General features: G+C 44.3%; 1 protein-coding gene across 2 annotated transcripts in view; it reads left to right on the forward strand.

Moving 5' to 3' along the window:
* Ick (intestinal cell kinase) overlaps positions 1 to 16,458 on the forward strand; it is a 60,712-nt gene that overhangs the window by 29,275 nt on the left and 14,979 nt on the right. For both annotated transcript variants that reach the window (XM_021171315.2, XM_021171314.1), the window contains exons 4-6: positions 2,929 to 3,050; positions 4,148 to 4,227; positions 13,665 to 13,797. In XM_021171315.2, coding sequence (XP_021026974.1) covers positions 2,929 to 3,050; positions 4,148 to 4,227; positions 13,665 to 13,797 — 335 coding nt within the window. The remainder of the gene's footprint in view (positions 1 to 2,928; positions 3,051 to 4,147; positions 4,228 to 13,664; positions 13,798 to 16,458) is intronic.

The raw sequence follows: 16,458 nt of genomic DNA on the forward strand, positions 1-16,458 counted from the left end.
GGAGGAGGAGGAGGAGGAGGAGGAGGAAGAGGAGGAGGAAGGAAGGAAGGAAGGAAGGAAGGAAGGAAGGAAGGAAGGAAGGAAGGAAGGAGTTGAGCATGGTGCTACACACTTTTAATCTCAGTACTTGAAAGGCAGAGGCAGGTGGATCTTTGTGAGTTGGAGGGAAGCCTGGTCTACATAGCACATTCCAGGACGTCCACGATTGATAGAGACCATGTCTCAAAAAGAAGGAGGAAGAGGGAGGAGGAAGAAGAACAGGAGGAGGAGGAAGAGAAAAATAATAATTGGATATAATTTTATTACAAGTCTCCCAATTTGAAGAATGGTATTTGTTTGCTGGTAATCTGTAACATTAAGCTTGATTAAGGTTTAAGGCATTCAGGACTAGGCAGGTTGCTCAGAAGTTAGGAGTACTCACTGTTTTTGTAGAGGACCCAGTTTGGTTCCCTTCCTAACACACACGTAGATGGCTCAGAACTGCCACCAGTTCTGTCAGACGCAACGCCCTCTCTGGCCTTCTTAGGCACTTGCAAGCATGTGGTGTACATGCATACAAACAGGCCCAACATACACACACATACATACATACATACATACATACATACATACATAAATGTAGTGTTCTCTGTTGTGAAAGTGATTGTAAATACTTATGTTAGTCTTACAGAGATCCATCTGCATCTGCCAACCAAGTGCTGGGATTAAAGGCAGGCAATGCATACCACCAAGCCTAGTCCCATTACATGCATTTTAAATTCATATTCTATGCTCCCAGTTGGGCTGTTGGCCTCTGAGAAGCAGACACTGTCTTCCACCATGTTTATCCTTAGGGTATAGAACATTTCAGTTTTAATAGTGAGGAAAGCATCGATCAGTCCCTGGGGGGGGGGGTGTCAAAATTGATACTATTGATGTATCCGTGGAGAGCGCCCCTGTGAGAACTGTTGGCTTGTTTGGAGGTGCTACTGATGCTTATCTGCTCTCACAAAAAAAGCTTGTCTCTACTCCTTCAGAAACGTCTCTATAACCACACAAGATGCTTCTTTTTTGGAAATAGATCTGGGTAATGTGACCACACAAAATTTAACTTGCTCAGTAACCTCACTCAAACGGGATGAAATGGGAGCTTTGTTCAAAGCTGCTCTTAGACATGGCCTGTAATTCATGCTTCAGAGAGACCACGCCTCGGAGCTGAACCTCTGCCCTCCTTCTAGAAAAGCTCTAAGTCCCACTTCCCTTTTTTCTGAATGAATTGGCTGTGAAGCTGCTCATCGAGCGATACCTGTGACACGCTTCAAGCAAACGGGTAGAAAAGATGGCTGCAGTCAGCGCAGCCAGTGAACGGCAGCCTGTATAGTTCCTCATGGGAAAGCAGGAATCCAGTCCAAACAAAAGAAATAATCAAGCTTGCTGGGTCATCCTAGGAGACTGTAGCCAAGCCAGCTGAGGACCCAAGCCAGCAGCATGACTTGGCAAGAATTCGTCCTTTGGGGTGAAGGTTCCAGAAGGGTCTTCCTTGGGCCTTCTCTGCTGTCTGTGTTTCCTCACTGGCCCAAGCTCCATTGTTCCAAGTTCTGATCTTTTGGGTCCTTCTGGACTTAGGTGTTCACTTTAACACTTCCTTCTGCACACATTTTGTTTGGTTTATTGGGGTTTTTTGGGTTTGGGGATTTTTTTTTGGGGGGGGGGGTTGGTTTTGTTCTTGTTGTTGCTGCTGCTGCTGCTGTTGTTTCTAAAGGTTTTGTGAGACAGAGTTTTTCTCTGTGGCCCTGGCTGTCCTGGAATTCACTCTGTAGCCTAAGCTGGCCTCGAATTCCAAGATCCACCTGCTTCTGCCTCCCAAGTGTTAGAATTAAAGGTGTGTGCCATCACCACCTAGCAAAATGTGTGCTCTTTTTCATTCAAAGGCAGGGAAGCTTCTATGGTTTATCAGTATTGATTTCATTGCCCTCGGTGGGAAAAGACTTTTTAAGGCAATGAGGTCAAACTCTGGTCATCCAGATAGGACTCCCAGACTGAGTATCTTGGATATTGTACTTGAACACAGTTGCTGCTCACTAATAATAGGTCAGCAGTTTTGTTCACTGCTGACAGATGGTGTATATGGCAAGTCATACATGCCGGGCTACATTCAAATGAACTTTAAAAACTATGTATGCAGGCTAAGTAATCAGAAACTCCTGTATCATCTTCTGAACCGTGGTCATGTTCCTCAGCGCTCAGTGACTGCCTGACTTTCTCACCTTCGTTGCTCTTAGACCTTTCCTTTAGAATTTCATCAATAATGTGTCTTCATTCCTCTCTAGTAGTTAAAACTTACATTGTAGGAAGGACCATTTTGTCGTAGACTCACAAGTCTAATGAAGGTCTAGAATCTGGCTGTGCACCCCAGTCAGGCTGTGTGCCCCAGTCAGGCTGTGCACCTCAGTCACGCTATGAGACTCAGTCCTTTGGGCGATTTCCTGTTGAACATGTCTGTAGGCTACTGCCTGGTGATCTCAGCCTTAACCAGCTGTACTCTCTAGAGCTAGAAGATTTAAAACCATGGCTTTCTTTATTGGTTCCCCTCTCGACACTTACACAACCTGAATTCCATGCTTGTGAGGGTGTAAGCCTAAAATAGCCTGGGCCTATTGCCACAAAAATAGTCCTGACCTATTGCTCTGGGCTGGGTACAGCCAGGAATACCAGCTTACCTTCAGACGCTCACCTTCTAGCCTTCTAGTGAATTGATCAAAGTCATCTTTCTAGATAAAGTTAAGTGACCTCAGAAAAATACTGTTTATTAAATTACCAATAAAATGTAACCCATGGTATCTTCTCACTTCTGAGACTAGACACTGTTCTCTGTGTGTGCTTGGGGTTTCTTTCCCTTTTACACAGATTTATTTTTCTAACTTTGTTTTGTCTCTCACCATCTTTCAGTCTTTAAAGAAGCTTAATCATGCCAATATCGTAAAGTTAAAAGAGGTTATCAGGGAAAACGACCATCTTTACTTTATCTTTGAGTACATGAAGGAAAACCTTTACCAGCTCATTAAAGAAAGGTATGGTTTACTCATAACCTTATTCCTTTTAACAAAGTGTCTTTGAGATTTTTTTTTATTATTATTTTAAAGTGTGCATGTAGGGACTATGTGTGTGTACAGGTGCTCACGAAGGTCAGAGGCGCCAGCTTTGTGCCATTGCTGGTGTTCCAATGACTAGCTCTGCGCCATTGCTGGAGTCACGATGAGCCACCCCCACGTGGGTGCTGGGAACTGACTTCTCAAGGGTCCTTTACCAAGAGTAGTATGTGTTCTTAACCTTTGAGCCATCTCTCCAGCCTCACAACATTTTTATGCGTTAAAATTGCAAAGTAGTCGTGCTTTTTGTTTTGTTTATTCGGTTTTCCAGTTCTTTCTGTCGTCCTTTAACAGCCATGCCTCTGGACTCTAATGTGAAATCTGCCAGCTAGGTGAAGGGCCCAGCCACGTTCCTGTGCCTGGGAGCCCTCGGGTAACTCCCAAGAAGCAGCCTGCTCGCTTCCATTCATTTTGTAGTTTTTGAGAAGAGATCTCATTGCTAGGCTGGCCTCAGACTCGCTGCGTAGTTGAGACAGGCCTGGAACCCAAGATCCTTCGATGTCAGCAGTTCTCACCCTGTGGGTCATGACCCCTCTTATAGGGTCATATATCATATCCTGCATGCCAGATAGCTACATTATTATTCATGCAGTAGTAAAATTATAGTTATGAGGTAGCAATGAAGTAAGTTTATGGTTGGGGGTCATAACATGAGGAACTCTATTAAGGGTGTCAGCATTAGGAAGGCTGAGAACCAGCTCTTTATATGACCCTTCTGAGTCCTAAGATTGCAGATAGGTACCATGCCCAGGTTGGTTTTAGATACAGTGTTAAAGGTTTCTTTATTATTATTATAAAAGGTTTACTCTCTTCTTTGTAATAGAACTGAATATACTTGGTGTTTATTGCTTAGCTTCACTATACCATCAAGTGATTATTTTTCTCTGGTATTTATTATCAAAGGATCTAGTAAAATTTTCTTAACTTCATACTATATAACCAGAATGACACAAACACAGGAGATTCTCTTTAATACAGAAACTTGGGTTTTTAACTTCATTTTCTTCTGATCCATACAGAAATAAGTTGTTTCCAGAGTCTGCTGTAAGGAATATAATGTACCAGATATTGCAAGGACTGGCATTCATTCACAAACACGGTAGGTGTTTTACAGGATTGTGCTTCTGAATAGCAGTGAAATGTCATTAGGTAAGTGACCGAGCAAGTATTAATGTGCTCTGTAATGCACTTCCAGAAGAGACCATAGAGTTGACAGGTGGACAGTGGCCTTCAGAATATGTTACCTTTGTACTTTGATTCCTAGATTTTCCTCTGTGTGTGTGTTCTTCAGTTTTTGTGTCACACTTATTAATCATAGATGGATCTAAGATTTATTTCCCACCACTTACTGATGTATCAACAAGAAACATCCGATCGGAATTCTGAGGCCTTTGTGTGCTGAGTCTAACCCATGTTAGCATTTCTGAACTCTGCTGCTCATTTTTCTACATCATTTGTATTCCAATTTGTTTCAAAGGGGGTCAGAGTGGTTAAACTATACCACTCTGGAGAAACAAAATGGAGAAACAAAATAAATTAAAATTCGGCAAACTGATAAAGAGACAAAGGCAAACATGGTAGGGAGCAGCTGGGAGTAAGAGTCACTCCCCTCCATCCTTCCCTCCTTCCCTAAGGGACTTAGCCAGGTGTGCTAGCACAAGCCTTCAATCAACACTGCAGAGGCAGAGACAGGCAGATCTCCATGAGTTTGAGGCCAGCCTGGTCTACATAACAAGTTCAAGGCCAGCCAGGGCTACATAGTAAGACCTTGTCTGAAGAAGAAAAAGAAGGAGAAGGAGAAGAGGTGAGGGAGGAGGGAGGTGCAGGTCTTGTGTGTGCTGTCACAGTCTCTGTGAGTTGATATGGTATACATCAGCCTGGTTGTATCTGCAGAATGCTGTTTCCTTAGAGTCAACCATCCCCCTCTGGCTCTTACAGTCTTTCTGCCTCCTCTACTGCATAGATCCCTGAGCCTTGCTTGAAGGGAGGGCTTTGATAAAGACATCTCACTCAGGCTGAATGTTCCAAGGTCTCTCATTGTCTGCACAGTGTTCAGTTGTGGGTCTCTGTGTTATATATTGCAAGAAGCATTTCTGATGAGGGGTGAGGTGTGCATTGACTTATGAAAATGTAGCAATATGCTATAACAAGTTGTTTTGTTGCTGGAGTAGCAGGTTCTTCCCTAGGGCCACTAGTCCCAGTCTCTTGACCTCACTGATGGTGTCAAGTATGGATTCCATGTCATGGAATGGGCCTTAAATCCAGGTTTTTTGTTTTGTTTTTTTTTTTCCCTAAGTGGTTGGTTACTCTCATAACATGTGTGCCACTACGACACCAGTATATTTTGAAGGCAGGTCACTGTTGTAGGTTGCAGAGTTTGTAGGGATGAAGCTTCTAGTTGGGCACCAGCCAGCTTGATTTTTTTTCCATATTTGATGGCATAAATAAATGGTGTCTTCAGCAACAGGGTCTTACACTCTGGTTGTGTGTGTTGGGGGTGAGGGGTAAACATCATTTCCAATAGCCTAATATTTGGAGGACATGTCCAACATGCCAGTAAATTTTATTTCAGTAGAAGAAACAGACAATAAATTTGGTTCTGAGCTTGTTGTACAAAGGAAAATGTTAAACATGATCAAGTTTCCTTGATGTAAAAATAGACTAGTTAGCTGGGCATAGTAGTGCACAACTTTAATCCCAGCACTTGGAAGGCAGAGGCAGGTGGATATCTGTAAATTCAAGGCCAGCCTGGTGTACAGAATGAGTTTCAGGACAGCCAGAGTAGAGTCGTTACACAGAGAGAGAAAAACCCTGTCTCAAAAAACAAAACAAAACAAAAAAAAACAAAAAAAAAAACAAACAAAAACTATACTAGTTATCAAAAGAAGAACTATTATTTTTAAGTTAATTTGTTCATTTTACATTTATTTATCTAGCGTGTGTATGTATGTATGTGTATGTGTCTGTGTCTGTGTATGTCACAGTTTGGGTGCATTAGTCAGAGGACAACTTTCAGGGGTCTTGCAATGAGTCCTCTTCCTTCCATCCTTCCATGGGTTTTGAACTCAGGTCATCAGGTTTAGAAGCAAGATTTTCACCTGCTGAGCCATCTTACTGGGCATAAAACTATCTGGATACCATGCCTAGGAAGACACTTTCTCATGGGCCCCTTGGAGGGGGCAGTGTGTTACATAATCTTATAGTAAACACAGCATCAGGCTGTGTAGGCTGGTTTTCTGTGATATCCTTTATTAGGTAGGCCAGTCACTTCACCTGATCAGAGAAAGCAATTCTGCTGTGACTCACCTCAGGGATGGTGTGGGTAGTCCGCTGAGAGCTTTAGAATGTCCAAAGGGAAGCTTAGCTATGTGCCCTTCAGGAAACTCTCCCCTTGTGTTTTTCCTCTAACCTGAGTTTGTAAAGGTTGGACAGCAGTGACCATGCAGCAGGCATCTTCATCAGCTCTCTGGAAGGTTGCTGGTTCCAGCCACTGCAGAGGAGACTCAGATTGGTAACTTTCCTATGACTATGTAGCCAAACCTGGACATCTGTGAGGGAAAGCCAGAGTCCTCTGAGAAGGTCATTCGAGGTCATTTTAGTATGCAGACAGTGGCTGATTTTGTACAGGCAGGAAATCCATAAACTCAGTCTCTGTATGTTGTCACTGTAAACATTTCACTAAAAAAAAAAAAAAAAAAAAAAAAAAAAAAAAAATGGACTTATTTCTCAGTGAGGAGTCTGGGTTGAAACCTTTTGGCAGTTACCAGATTTGTTGTAAATTGTCAGTGGGTAGAAAAATGTTGTGTTGTACAAGGTGATACAGTATATCCAGGGCCAGGACCAGCTCTTTACCTCTAAGTAACTCTTCTCAGTTACAGAGTAGATGAAGCACAGAGACAGGCTATCCCTTGTGGTCCTCCAGCACAGACTTTGTAATCAATGAGTGATACGCAGGGCTGAGCTGACTTGTTCATCCAGCTGGGTGAACCACTGGAGTACAGGTGAGCTTCGATCCCACTGACTTGGGAGCACTGACCAGCTCCTTAGCCTTTATTCACAGGAGTTTACACTGGGTGATGTGTAATAGTCAAACACAGGATTTTAGGGACACCTAGGAGAGGGCACATGAGAGCTCAAAGGAGAAAAGAAGGGAATCAAGGGAGTTCTTTCTCTGCCAGCTTATTGTCAAGTAGGAAGCAGTCACAAGGTTTTAGGGTGAGTTGTTCTTTAATCCAGAAGCTGAGACAGAGAGCTCCTTTTCACTCCTTTGCATGAGACTCAGATATTTGTTAGGAAGAACTCGCAGCCTTTCTCCTGAGACTCTACCAAATGAAGCACTTATGTACTCCTAGACACAGACCACCTACGCACTTCCATACATGTTCATCCACATGTAGCTATCTCTGTATGTACCCATGCCCACATGCTTATCACTTGTATAGGCCCTCTTGTCCCTCACACGTAAACAGGGGCATGGGTATGTATGCAGACGCAAATAGCTTCAGCTAACAGTTTAGCACCCCTCAGCAGCCCCTGGGAATTCTGCACTGCCATTCCCTCTCAAGCCTTAGGCACTGGGAATGTGTGCAGTGTGAAGGAAGGTTCAGCGGTGGAGGGTCAGGCCTGCGCTTTCCAAACCTCACCATCCTGGCCATCACCAGAGGTGGACGTTGTTGACATTTTTCCCAACAGCGATATGCGTGGTTCTGGTTGGAGTCAACTCCATCTGTTACTCTTTTCATTCCTTGCCAACGTCACAGATAGGGAGAACAGAAAGTAGCCATGCCTCTCAAAGAAGAGGAGACCGGAGCTCTGAGAGGCTCAGAGCTCTGCAGAGAGCACACTGCGGTAATGCAGAGGAAGCTCAAGTCCTAGCCCCTTTGTTGCTGTTGTTGTTGTTGTTGTTGTTGTTGATGATGATGATGATGATAAATAACCGTTTAAAAAATGGAGTATAGGGAACAAAAAAAGCGAGGTGGCTTAGTGGGTAAGAGTACTAATTACTGAGCCTGTCAGACTGAGTTCATTCTCAGTTGCAAGAATGAACCAGTTCCTGCCAGTTGTCCTCTGCCCTCCACACACATGCCTTGGTAACCCTTGCACACACACACACACACACACACACACACACACACACACACACACAACTAGTAAATAAATGTGATGTTTTGATTTTGTTTTTTTAACTTACAGGGTTGGTGTGGTCGTGACTTGACTTGGGTTAAGTGCACATGAACCTAATATTCACCCTTTCCTGTGGTAGTGAAGCCATCTGATGCACTTCATGGCACTGTCTACTTTCAGCCCTTCCCCCGTAGCTTGTTCTCACAGTGAGAAAGTGCAGCTCGCCCTGGGGAGTACTGTCCTCTGAGAGGGAAAGAACAGCACAGCGGGTGGTTGCTATGGCCATGTCTCCTGTCACTGACTATATTACACCCGCCCCCCCGCCCCATGGGGAATAAACACATGGCTGTGCTTGGTACTGACCGAACAATGTCAAAGCACATGTCCCTTGCAGGAATATAATTCAAATCGTATGTTTCCTGCTGACCTACCTGTACAGCTGCCGGGGGTATACATCCACATCAGGTAATGGAAATGATTTGGGGCAGTGTTTTACCCTGGAGGTGATGCTGTGTCTTTGAGCCTCACCACTGCCTTAAATGTGTGACCTTGAGGTGACCCTTTGTGTGCCTGTGCTGCCCTTCCCATGGCTTACTTTCTTTTCTTGATATAAACACTGAAGTTTTAGATTCAGGGAAGGAAGGAAATTGGGGAGGAAGGAAGGGAAAGAAACTGAGAATTATCTGAAATTACTTTTACAGCAGGAAGATGTGCCGCATAAATTCATAATGTTTAAATACACTTAAGTCACCTCTCCTTATTTAATCAGTCACCAATAACAGAATATGGACCGGGGGAAGCCTTCCTTGAGGCTGTATTTTCCTTTCTTCCTTGAAGTTATTTATGAAAATCTTCTATCAGAATGAAAAGGGAAGCCCTTGTGTTATTCAGCAGTCAGGCAATGCCCTGAACTCAAATTAAGGCTCTGTTTCTGTGTTCTGGAAGCCATTTGGAACTGGGGGGGTTCTTGCTGTGACAGCGCTCTGCTGTTGTGTGATCCCTAAATGGCACAGCTAGAAGGATTTCCATTGTCAAGTCAGGAGCCAGAAGGAAGAAGGGGGCTCATTGTTATGGGCCACACTGTACACGTCAGCAGAGCACAGACCCAGGCAGGGCTCACTGCCAGCTCCCCACAGCTGACACTTGTCACTGGCCTCACAGGCCTTGATTCTTATCTGCAAAAAAGGACACCATATATGCAAGCCCACGTTGGCAGTTTGTGGGAGGTTACCAGAGAGAACTGTCTAGTAATTATCCTCAAAATGACCAGCTCTCGAAAGGCACTAATGTGCCGGTATTGCCCTCTAAAAGCTTTATAGATATAATGTGTTTTATCCCACAAAGCAAACCTGTGAAGTAGATGCTAGTCTCTATTTTACTAATGAGGAAACTCAGGCACTAATGGGTTAAATGGCCACAGGCCTCCTTGCTGGTCTACACACTCACATCCTAAGCTGAGTTGTCTTTTTAAATAGTCATGTTTCACTAAAACAGATGAAGTATGAAAAAAGAAGCTAATTAGAGGAATAAGTGAGAAGCCTGACTCTTCATTCCCCTTTGATGAACATGGATGCTCTCTGTGAGACTAGGATCAAGAGGAAAGAATACAGCCTGACTGTTGGGGGAGGGGTGCTCGGTGCTTAGAAGAGCATGGCTCACAATGGACTCACAAGCAATGCTTGCATGAGTACCAGCCAATGTGGTAGGATGGACTGAGTTGGAGAAGATGAGAGTTGTTGATGTGGGCGTAATAGATGGTGCCAGAGGGAGTTGGTGGGGGGGTGTTGGGGGGGCTGTTCAAAGACAGATGAGTCACTATAAGAGAAATGCCATATAAGTTTCTAAATAATAATTACCCCAATTCGAGGAGGGAGGGGATGCTTACTAGGAGAATCAGCATTGATGTGGACTTGAGAGTCAAAGCACAAATCAAGGTGTAGGTGTCTGAGCCAAGAGGGAGAGTCGTGCTTGGCACTCTCAGGCTCTGACAGGTTTCTTTTTTGGTGGGATTGTGAGTGACTTGTTGCCCCCTGCCCATAACTCAGTTTCCCCATCTGTTGGTAAGAAAACAGTGCCTGCTGTTTCTTCTTTTCACTGGAGAGTCCTGGAAACCATCCTAGGTACACTGACAAAAGACTACTCTTAACACTTGCATAATTCTTCATTTGTTTCCAAGACGGGTCCATAGAGTCAGGCCTCCTGGGAACTGGCAGGTGTTCACAGAGCAAAGGTCCCAAACGCCGTGACTCAGTTATACCAAGATTTAAAACAGGCGTCACTCATCTGGTGGGTAGATAATATATTTTTACTGGGCTCATAATAACCATCTGGATTTGTCCATATCAGATTTTTTTCTTTTATAGGAAAGGCCATTCTTGACTAATATTGAATCACTCTTGAGTTTCTTACTCTGACAGCCTCAAGTTTGGTTCTTATAATTATTTATATTTGGCTAACTACAAACCTGGTTAGGATTCTTGAAGAAAACTGTCTATGGGAGGCCATTAGGTCTGTCAGGACAGTGGCAGAATAAAGATGAAGCACTGAAATATAATGTGCTTTCCTAGTGTACGCGTACACGTGCATGGACTCGTATCTACAAATATACATATGCTGGAAAGAGGCCAACTTTGCTGTGACTGTCTTTTGTCTAACCCACACCACACCTGACTGATCTCAGTTCCTTGGGCTGTGCAAAGCAGGTGGCCCTGTGTTGTGAAGGAAGCACTTCTTCCTCCTACGCGTGTCCCCCGTGAATGTCTGTGATCATTTCTGTGCCTTCATCCTCATGTAGGCATGAGGTTCTAGGCTCTGATGTATCCACTTGGTCCAGCTAAGCCACCCACTGGGTCTGCAGTTCCATCATTATGCTATACAACTCTGCGTTTAGAATCTGACCAGCTGCTAAGCCCAGTTGTCTCCAGGATGGTGAACACAGAGGAGTGTTCTTCTCTTAAAACATTGCTACTTCCCATCATGCATCGCCATGTAGTGCCTTTTCACATCACAGTCACTTTCTGCTAGAGCACAGACAAAAGTAGCCTTGGCTCTTGCTTCCTGAGGTATTACAGGAGTGCCTGTTGTGGTATGCATACCGGGACCAGCTGTGAACCTCATGGAACGGCATCGTCACCCGCTGTGATATGCATATCCAACTGTCACCACCCTGCTTCTGAGCCTGTGCACCTGTCAAGAAGTTCTCAGTTTCTGTCTTTAGGACGTCCTCTCTTCCATCCTCCCCACAGCTCTGGCCTACTCTCTTCGTCCATGTAGATTCATCAGTGTGAAGGTCCTTCCTTCTTCCTACACGCCCATGTAGTTCCCTCAGTTCAATCAGCAATCACATGCTATGAGACTCCTTGGCTCTTTTTTGCATGCAAGACATTCAGAAATGTAAAAGGCCTTAACTGTTAAAGTGCTTCCATCTGCACAGTGAAAACACTGACCATGTGTGTACATGATAGAAGTCTCCACACAAAGGGCCTGCTCTTCCTGTGAAGGCAAAGACCAAGAACCATGGCCGTGTGGGTTGATCAGAATCCACAGAGCCCAGCCCACTCTTGGCAAAGCTTCTGAATAACTTCTTGGGGAAGAATAATAATTTCAGGGGAAGAATGAGGAATGGCACCGTGTGTGATGGTTCCTTAGACAAAATGCAACTCAGTCAGCCTTGGAGAATGGTCAAGATTGGGATCGATACAGATGAAAAGGAACCGGGTACATTATCGATGGGGATCCATACAGTGAACTTAATGGGAGTAGAGAACTTCAGCTGAGTGGAACAGATGGGTGATGGGTGTGGGGAGTTATGTTTTGCAGTGTGGTTGATTGACCCTAGGGCAGCATGCATGCTAGTCAGGTTCTTTACCACAAGAGTTCTCTCTTCAGTTGGAAAGTATATTTATCTCTTTAAGTAGAATGAAAGAGATCAGATTTATTAAACAATTTAAAGAGGCTATGGAAAGGGGTGTGTGTGTGTGTGTGTGTGTGTGTAACATTGTTTAAATTACTAGAAGGTGTGAGAATCCAGAGATGCTGGTGGAAGGGAATAATCCAGCCTTAGGCAATAAGAGCTGCTGGGAGGGCAGAGTGAAAGGGAGAAAGGCCAGGAGGAGGCATTCGGAGGGAAATGCGGGACTGTCCCATCACTATCAAAAGAACAGATTCAGGCTGGAGAGATGGCTCAGTAGTTAAGAGCACTTGACTGTTCTTCCAGAGGTCCTGAGTTCCATTCCCAGCAACCACATGGTGGTTCACAACCATCTGTAATCTGATGCCCTCTTCTGGTGTGCATAAAGACAGAGCAGTCATATTCATAAAATAAATCTTTTTTAAAAGCCAACCAACCAAACCAGATTCAACACAACTACTGAGTACTTGGCGGTACTGTTTGAGGAGGACAGATTATTTGTGAGATAGTTTTGGACAAGCTGATGCAGAGACGAAAGTGACACCCAGTCAGGATGCAATTAAGGATGTAGCTTTAAGGGTGGCTCAGGATATAATATTAGAGGTGATAAACGTAACTAACACTGTGGGCAGCATCACCTAAGTTGTCTTTCCCATCTGAGTGCCAGTGAGGTTTAGAAGCATTCTGAGTGATGTCTGTGTGGGTGGTACCGTAGGGAGGAGGTGGCTTGAGGTTTGCAGAGCCATGTATATTGCCAGTAACTGGATCTCTGCATGCACCTTGAAGACTCCCCCATTAAAGACCTCCTGGCCACATCTTGGCAGCACCACTGTAGCTGAGACTTCAGTGAGCTCTCTTTGTTCCTCACAGTGTGAGTTTCACAATGCTTACCAGAGTCACAAGGCTGAGTAGACAAGACCCATTAATCTTTTTTATGTCTCTTTTGTTTTGGTTTGGTTTTGGTTTTTCGAGACAGAGTTTCTCTGTAGAGCCCCAACTGTCCTGGAACTCACTTTGTAGACCAGGCTGGCCTCGAACTCAGAAATCCNCTCACTTTGTAGACCAGGCTGGCCTCGAACTCAGAAATCCACCTGCCTCTGCCTCCCAAGTGCTGGGATTAAAGGCGTGCGCCACCACCGCCCCGCTTTTTTATGTATCTTAATTATTTTCTGTATTATAAACTTAATACAATAACAATTGTTGTCTTTTGACATGGTATTAGTCTCAAACTACTTCTGCTGACTTGATCGGGGTGATCCCCCACCCCCCAGGACAGTTTGGTTTGCAGTTATCTCAGCCCACAAGTGTATTTGAAAATGCTTCCGTGTGTATAAAACTGTGCAGACCAGCTTTGGAAGGATTTTATATAAGGAAGTGACCAAAGCCCTGAGAGAGGTGCGAAGGGGTGATGGTTACCTACGGATGTTGTCAAGAGAGTGTTAGAGCTGCAGAGAGCAGTGCAGAAGGGAGTGTGTGGTTGGATCTCTTCACTCTCCCTGCAGGTTTCTTCCACCGGGACTTAAAACCTGAGAACCTCCTCTGCATGGGACCAGAACTTGTGAAAATCGCGGACTTTGGATTAGCTCGAGAAATCCGATCAAGACCTCCGTACACAGACTATGTGTCTACTAGATGGTAAATGCTTTTTCTCTCTGAATTATCTAATTATGCTTTTTTTTTTTCAAAAGATACAGTTATAATGTATCTTATATGTAATGACAGCAAATGTAATGGCACACACCTCTAATCCCAGCACCCAGGAGGCAGGAAGATTTTTTATGAGTTCATTGCCAGCCTGGTCTATATAGTGAGTTCCAGCCTGGCCAGGGCTATATAGAAAAAAAAAAGAAATCAAAACAACAGAAACAATAAAATATTATGATGAGAACAGTATTAATCATAAACATTAATTTCTCACTAGAAGGAAAAGGTAGTTCAAACCCTGCAGATATTTTGTTATTAAGTGAAGTGTAAGCTTGTTAAAAACAATTTTAAAAGAAAAACCATTGTGCTCTCTGTAGTCTTAGTAATTTCTTAAGTTTTTAGACTTGTTATTTCGTGATTTTGTGTGTATGTGTGTGCACGTGTGCATATGCACCATATGCACGCCTGGTGCCTGGAGTGGTCGGAGCCTCTGGGACTAGATTTGCAGATGATTGTGCACGCTCGTGTAAGTGCTGGGAATTGAACCTGGTTCCTCTGCAAGAGCAGCCTGTGCTCTTAATGGCTGAGCCACTTCTCCAACCCCAAATACATCATGTTTGTGTGAAAGCTTTTCTGAGGATGGTGTCCCCATAGCCTCCTTCCCGGCTCCCTCTCTTTTATACCTCCGTGTGCTTCTGAAGGTGCTACAGAGAAGATTCCTGTGTGGCGGGGAGATGGCTGAGCCTTAAGAGTATGTCTTGTGCTCAGGGAGAACCCAAGTTGAGTTCCTCACCCTTCTCAGGTGGCTTAGAACCAACCACTTATCACTCCAGCTCCAGAGGGCTCCAGGGCCTCTGGCCTCATGTGCACATACCCACACAGAATTCTTAAAGGCTTCAGAGGAGGTAGACGTGGAAGAGGAGAAGGGGACAGGGAGAGACTTTAATAGATGACTCTGGGAGTAGAGGCTGGTGCTTAAGACTGTGGGCCGCAGTCCCACGTGGATCCCAGTATCTGAACATGGGCTTGTGAAACACTGGGCAATGGTGAAGGTGAAATGTTTCTGAATGGACAACTAAAACCTAATTCAAAATCAGCTGTGTGATGGATTGGAATATCTCTGCCTGTGATCCCATGTTAACAGGTGGGACTTGGCTGCAGCTTTGCTACTGAACACATGACATGCGTGCTTTTCAGGGTGTGTGCTGTTCCCCCACACAGTGCCAGTGATCCTGCCCCAACCACTGCAGACTCGATTCAAGACTACTGCATGTTGTAACTGCAGTGTGTTCACCATCTGGACGGATTTTTTTGCTCTTATAGAATAACATAATGGTTTATGTGTAGGAAACAAACACTTACTATCTTCCTACCATCATTCCTCAGCAAATTAGTATCAAGTTAGGAACTGTCTGGATTGGATTGGGTTAGAATGTTTGATTTTTAAAATTGATGTTCGGTTGAGTTTTGTTTAAAGATCATTAAGTGGGGGCTAGAGAGATGGCTCAGCAGTTAAGACTGCTCTTCCAGAGGTCCTGAGTTTAATTCCCAGCAAACACATGGTGGCTCACAACCATCTGTAATGGGATCTGATGCCCTCTTCTGGTGTGTCTGAAGACTGCTACAGTGTACTCACATAAACTGTGGCTCGGTGAATGGAGTGCCTACCCACCATGCATAGAGCCCTGGGCTCAGCCCCCAGCATCTCATCAAACCACTATCCTGTAGCCCCTGCACTGGACACAGGAGGATCAGAAATCCAAGGTCATTCTTGGTGACATCATGAGATTGAGGCCAGCAAGGGCTATGTAAGACTCTTCTCACCAAGTTTGATGGCTCATGCCTTTAATCCCAGAATTTGAGAGGCAGAGGGAGGCGGATTTCTGAGTTCAAGACCAGCCTGGTCTACAGAGTGAGTTCCAGGACAACCAGCACTACATAGGGAAACCCTGTCTCGAAAAAAAAATGTTTATTTTATGTATATGAGTACACTGTTGCTGTCTTCAGACACACCAGAAGAGGGCATCTGATCCCATTACAGATGTTGTGAGCCACCATGTGGTTGCTGGGAATTAAACTCAGGACCTCTGGAAGAGCAGTCAGTGCCCTTAACTGCTGAGCCATCTTTCCAGTCCCAAAGGTGAATTTTTGCTTTCTTCTTTAATAAATGGTAAGATTATATGTACACTAAAGAATAGATTAAAATAAGTGTGTGATTTACTACTAATAATCTTTAATTTTTATACCTATTTTACCTGAGGAAATATAAAAATTTCTGCAGGGAAACAGAGTCATAAATGGAAAAGGTTGAAGAAGCCTTGATTGGATTCCTGTTTCTTTTCTTTCTTGTTCTTCCTTCCTCCCCTCTCTTTTTTTTTTTTTTGTATATGCGTGGGGTATATGTGTATATATGGTTCATGCACTGCACATGTGTGCATGGTGCTCACATGGGGGTGGGGGGTGGTCAGAGGTGTCCTCCTCTGTCACTGTCAGCTCACCTTTTTGGCTGAGCCGGGTAGCCAACAAGCTCATGAAGTCCACCTGTCTCTGCTCCGCTGTGCTGGAGTTACAGGCACAAGAAGCTGTGCCTGGCTTTTTACTTGGGTGCTGGGATTTGAACTCGGTTTCTCCTGCTTGCACAGCAACAGCAAT

This window comes from Mus caroli, chromosome 9 (genome assembly GCF_900094665.2).
Source record: "Mus caroli chromosome 9, CAROLI_EIJ_v1.1, whole genome shotgun sequence".
Lineage (NCBI taxonomy): Eukaryota > Metazoa > Chordata > Mammalia > Rodentia > Muridae > Mus > Mus caroli.